A 6,000-nucleotide genomic window follows, 5' to 3' on the forward strand; every position below is an offset into this window, starting at 1 on the left:
AATCTAAACTCAAAGATGATTTTAATCAAGCTTAGCAATGTTAGAATTGCTGACAGTTGGATGGATTTTTTTTATGGGCACACTAACTATAGCGTAATGTGTATATATATACTTGTGATCATATAGCATTTGTTCTTTTTCTGCTATACCCTGTGTACCTTCAAAGTCAAGAATATGTGTCCTGCCATTTCATTAGTGAATTGTACCTAGATTGTATGTGTAGCCCTTTCACATGATGTTTCTAGAATGCTATAAACAGCTTTTAGTGTCAAATGCATTTCTTTTTAACTGGCTTTATGTCCCAGTGGTTTCATGAATAAAGATAAATTTTGAATTATCTTACCGTATAACCTAAAATTGTCTGACTTTAGCAATTAATACCTGAAGTTAATTTGCCCTGCAATTGCCACACTAGATAAAACCTGTCCCAGTTTGCTTAAGTACACAACTAAGTATGTAATCCTGTTATTTGCTAATATTTCACAAGTGTTTCATGCATCCTTTTTTAAAAAAAACAAACTACTAACAGAATAATAAGTAACTACTCATTCATTCTGCTTCCTGCTTACCTATAATAATCTTTTAGGACTGCTTTTTTGATTTTTCACTTATCTTTCAATGTCAGCATTAACCACTAAGACTTTCATGAAAGCACCGTATCTTAACTTTTTTGGCCAAAATCAAAAAAGAAAACGATGTGTGTAGTAGAAACTTGGGTTGTCTTACAGATTTTTCCTTTGGGTTCTGAAGTTTGGGATTGAAGTTTTGTGTTGAGCATTTTAATATGCATCTTACCTCAATTGTATGTGCCTTGCTGAAGATTCTACATACAACTGGGCAATTCTTAAATTATTTTTTTAAAGCTTATTTTGGTTTAAAAAAGGGAACTATTCAGGGAATTTAGTCATCAGACATCTTACTGCTTTTTTGATGTGATGGGAATGAACTGCTCAGATGGAATTGGTATCATTTCTTATTCATACATTCATTTTTTGGTTACCTTTTTGTTGGCATACATTAATCAATATAGCTCTACTTCAATGAGGCATGCCCTCAGAATCGCAACAGAAAGGATATTGTACCATTAGTGACCATAGTACTTTTTATATCAAAGGATGGTTGCTGGATAATTTAATTATCTTTACCAATAAAATATTTTTGAAACTAAAAATGAGACTACTTGCTTTGCTCTACTCCTGTCAACAAAAAGAATTTAGTGATAGATCTAGCCTCTTTTTCTTTTCCTTTTTAATAGCAATCTTCTGTTTATCCCTTTCAGACGCCTCCTTGGCATTATAACAAAAAAAGATATCCTCCGTCATATGGCCCAGACGGCAAACCAAGACCCCGCTTCAATAATGTTCAACTGAATCTCATAGATGAGGAGAGAGAGGAAACAGAAGAGGAAGTTCATTTGTTGAATAGCACAACTCTTTAACCTGAGGGAGTGAGTCGTCTACATTTTTTTCTCCTTAAAAAAAAAAAGGAATTACAAAAGCCGGGCTTTTGCATCATGGTTTGCAAATAATGCTGGTGGAGTGGAGTTGTTTGGGAGGGAAAGGAGAGAGAAAAGGAAATGAGTGAGGGATTTTCCCCATCTAACTGAGAGCAGCAAATCAACTCCTGTTCTGCACTGGATGCATTCAGCTGAGGATGTGCCGTGATAGTGCAGGCTTGAGCCGCAAGAGGGGACAGCAGCGCCCACCCACCCGCCTGCCTGGGAGCACCTGGCCTGTTATTCCAACTTCGCATAGAGGCACTATCAGTCCCCATTTCTGGAGGGATTACTTTGAATTGAGCCATCTTTAAGACTGCAAGGTCTTGCCCTTTTTTTTAATCAAAACTGTTCTGTTTAATTCATAAATTGTAGAGTTAAGCATTACCTTTCTACATTCCAGAAGAGCTTTTATTTCTCTCTCTCTTTCTCTCTTGAGCTGTAACAAAGCCTCTTTAAATTGGTGTACCCTTTTGAAGCAGTCCTTTCTCATATTGAGATGTACTGTGATTTTACTGAGGTTCCATCACAAGAAGGGAGTGTTTCTTGTGCCATTAACCATGTAGTTTGTTCCATCACCAAATGCTTGGAGCAGTCACATGCAACGCAACAAAGGCTGAGCAAACAGGTAAAATCCTGAACGCAAGCGTCAGCGAAATCTCTCAGCGTGTGTGCTATGTGTTTCAGAATCAACAATGAAACTTGACTTGTAAGGATAAACAATTTTCTTTTTGTTGTTTTTTTTCCCTCTCAGACTTTATGGATAATGTGACCTTGTCTTATGCAAATTCTGTATTTCTAAAACTACTGATATATAAGTGCTGTTCAGCATAAGGAAACAAAAATGCTGCTTTGACAGGAAAGAGAAGGAAGTATTCTGTTTAGCTGTATCTGGTATTAATTGCATGTTTAAACACTGGAATTTTTTTTCTTGACGTTAGATCAGTCATTTTTTTCTTTCTTCAAGATACTTCACTGCTGACACTGAAGAAGAAATGTAATTCATAACTTGCACTAAATGTATATTTCTTTTCTTAAAAATTTACCATTCTTATTTATATTTTTATGGATTAAAATTTATAAAATACAGATCAGTTAATATCGCACAAATAATTTTACCTTTTTAATGTGATTTTTTATAGACTAATTCAAACTTACAAATATGGAGATATGAACAAAGTTTACAATGGGAACAAGGGTTTAAATGGAGGTCGTGGTTATTTCTCTATGATCCAATGTGTACATAGGCATTTTTCAAATCTTTCACTGCCATCCCTTGGATTATGTCTTCTGACCTGTCCATTTTGACTCATTTACTGGAAAGTTAAAAATACTGTTACTTTGCAGATTAAAACCAAAAGCTAGTGTTTTTAAAAAACACTTAAAAAAAAAAATCAAGCAATTGCAAAGGTAGCAATTATAATTTTAATCTAAACATAACCTTTAATCTTTGGGTAGTCACATCCATAACTGTTCAATGATGTTTTGAATATCCATGGTGTACATTTTGCAGGATGAATTGAAATAACTGAGGTATGTTTGGAAGTTTTGATTTTGGGAATGTCTGTCATAATTAATCATGGTCTTAATTCATAGTTGGCAAAGGCAATTTTCTTGAAGGACTGGCCTAATATTCTGTGATTCTGCATTTTTGGTAGGAACATGAATTTTTGCAGACAGACATATTCTGAAACATTACAGGCAATGAACCATTTTTACATTTTGGAAGTGACTTCTTAATTCTTAATGATAATATATCTGTAAAATCTTTAAGATCACGTAAGATCTGTAAGATCATGAAGCCATATTAGAATGACAATTGAAAGTTGATTAAAAGTTTAGGAGTTTTGTTGGATATTCTTAGTTGTTCTGCTTAAGATTAGTATTTTTTCCTAGTTACTTCCTCCCTTTGGCAGACTTCAAATTTTCTTAATGACTCATTCAAAGTTCATTTGGCCATTTAGAATGAAATTATTTCTAAGTGCTAGCTTTGCATAGCTTACTTCTGACATGTCCTGAGTGTATTTGCAGCATGAAAGGCAATGCTAGAGCATGAGCTTCTCGGCATTGGCAGTTGAATAACTTAATTGCTTGTCCTGAGTTACAAGCCTTCAAAGAAGAAATTGGTTTCTTTGCAGATAGTGTCATATTTTCAACTTCACATAGATTTTATTTTCCACGTTTCCTTTTGATTTCAGGTCCTCTGTTCATTGCCCATCCTGCTACAGATACTGACAATACAGGGTGGATATCAAGGTGGATATTAATTTTCTTGTATATTTCTTTCCCTGATTTGTTTTACTGCTGAAATACAGGAAAAGTGCCGTCTTTCTAATGTGTTCAGTAGTTTTCTTTGGTAATACTCTGGTAATACTTTTCTTTTTGATATGTTGAGGTGTGTCTGCTTTTCAACTGAATGAAATGGTAGAGACCATGAAATATACATGCCTGATTGGCAAATTAATTGAGCAGTATAAGTGGAGCACCTTATTGAAGTACCCTTTTTGAGAAAGTTTGATAAGAATGGGCAAGGGTGTCAGCATCTCTTCTTATTCATTATTGTTTTCAATTTTGGTTCATGAAGAATGCTTAGTTTGTTAATCTGTGATGTTGCCTAGAGCTGTATTTATCTGTTTTTATTTATACCAGTGTAGTAAAGCTGCATATCATTACAGTAAAGATGATTACTGTGATGAGTTAATCAGAAAATCTATTAAAATCTATATGACAATGTGTGGTTTGGCCTTTAATTATATCTGTAATAGTACTCCATTTTTACTGCTGCTCTATGCAGTGTGGGCCAATATGCCTGGCGTGCAACCTTGAAGGGGGTGATATATGTAATGGTTCTCTCATGTTAAAAAGCCGTATCTGTCCTTTGTGAGCAAGGATAGATGCTGGATTGAACAGCAGGGTAGATTTTTTTTAAAAAAGATTTATTTATTTATACAAGAGCTGGGGTACAGGCCAGAGGTGCAGGGGGCGAGAGGATTCACCAGAGAGAGAGCGGGGGCAGAACAGGCAGATGGCCCTAAAGCACTGCTGAGGGGAGAAGTGGGCAAGACAGGAGAGGTCTGCTCCGCCATGTGGGTATCTCCCTGGCTGGCCAGGAATCGAACCCGTGCTGCAGAGGCTGCGGACAGCTTCACAGCACTGTGCTCAACCCGCTGCACCACCGGAGAGGCCCTGAACAGCAGGGTAGATATAAAACTTGCAATATACGGTTTTGCAGGAAGTTTGCAGATTTGCAGGAAGATTTCATTTCAGTGTATGTTCAAAAACATAATTTCTTTAAAGAGAAAAATTATATTTGCATGAAGAGAAAACTTGTATTTAAAAATTACATATTTTTGGGCCTCCCTGGTGGTGCAAGGGGTTTAGCACTGCGCTATGAAGCAATCTGCAGCCTCTGCAGCATGAGTTTGATCCCTGGCCAGCCAGGGAGCTACTCATATGGCGCAGCAGACCTCTCCTGACTCGCCCGCTGCTCCCCTCAGCAGTGTATTTCAGTCAGTGTGCCTGTTCTGTTCCCCACTCTGTCACTGGTAAATCCTCTCACCCCCTGCATCTCTGGTCTGTACCCCAACTTTTGTATGCATAAATAAATAATTCTTAAAAAAATTATGTATTTTTTAAAAATTACCTTGGAAATTTGCTACTTTACATTGCCTAAAAGGAGGCGGTAACGTGGTCTTCTGATATCAAATTCTTGGTAAAGAGAAAAACACTTTACTAGAATGGCCAGGGTAGATCTTTTATCATTGGTTTCATTTGAATGAAATAGTCATTGAATATGTACTGTGTGTCAGACACTATTCCTTATGTCCTTGAAGCTTACATTCCAGTCGGGAAAAAGACAGATGTATAGTTAATGTCAGATGATGATAAATATCAAAAACTAATTAGTTCAGGAAAAAAGGTTTTGGGTGATTCCCTTGCCACATAAATCAGGCAAAAATTCCCAGGCCAATGGAGAAAAATAAATAACTTAATGGAGAGGATGCTGTTTTTTATAGAGGTTAATCAGAGAAAGCCTCCAGATGAGGTGACATTTGAGCAAACTTGTAAAGGAAATGAGGGCATGATAAGGTTATTTGTGAAAAAAATTTTCCAAAAAGAGAAAACACTATATGCTGGCATCCTGAGGTAAAATATGCCCAACTGGTTCCAGGAACAACAAGTGGGTCATTGTGGCGGGAGGGGGAAAAAGTATGAGGGAAGAGGTTGGGGGTGTGGGTTTGGCTTTGCTTCTGAATAAAAGGGGAAGCCAGTGGAGCCAAGTGACATGATCTGACTTAACACGCTCTCTGCTCCTACCACGACTACAGAAGGGGAGAAGCAGAAGGCTGCTGGGATGATCCAGTCTAGATATGATAGACCCTTGACATTGACTGAAGCTGGGGCAAGTGTTTAAAGTGGTTGGATTGTAGACATTTTGAAGGTAGATAGACAGGATTTGCTAATGGATTCAAAGGTTTTGGCCAGAATCACTACAGAATAAGAGA

At 36.9% G+C, this 6,000-nt stretch overlaps 1 protein-coding gene across 6 annotated transcripts in view; it reads left to right on the forward strand.

The window, feature by feature from the left end:
- CLCN3 (chloride voltage-gated channel 3) overlaps positions 1 to 2,354 on the forward strand; it is a 74,405-nt gene extending 72,051 nt beyond the window's left edge. For 4 of the 6 annotated variants that reach the window (XM_037526429.2, XM_054701043.1, XM_037526427.2 and 1 more), the window contains one exon: positions 1,280 to 2,354. In XM_037526429.2, the coding sequence (XP_037382326.1) occupies positions 1,280 to 1,438 (159 nt within the window). In that variant the 3' untranslated portion in view covers positions 1,439 to 2,354. The remainder of the gene's footprint in view (positions 1 to 1,279) is intronic. The other 2 variants (XR_008554026.1, XM_037526428.2) reach the window with 2 other exon arrangements.
- The last annotated feature ends 3,646 nt before the right edge of the window (positions 2,355 to 6,000 follow it).

This window comes from Talpa occidentalis, unplaced genomic scaffold (genome assembly GCF_014898055.3).
Source record: "Talpa occidentalis isolate TD23 unplaced genomic scaffold, MPIMG_talOcc4v2.1 talOcc4.4, whole genome shotgun sequence".
NCBI lineage: Eukaryota > Metazoa > Chordata > Mammalia > Eulipotyphla > Talpidae > Talpa > Talpa occidentalis.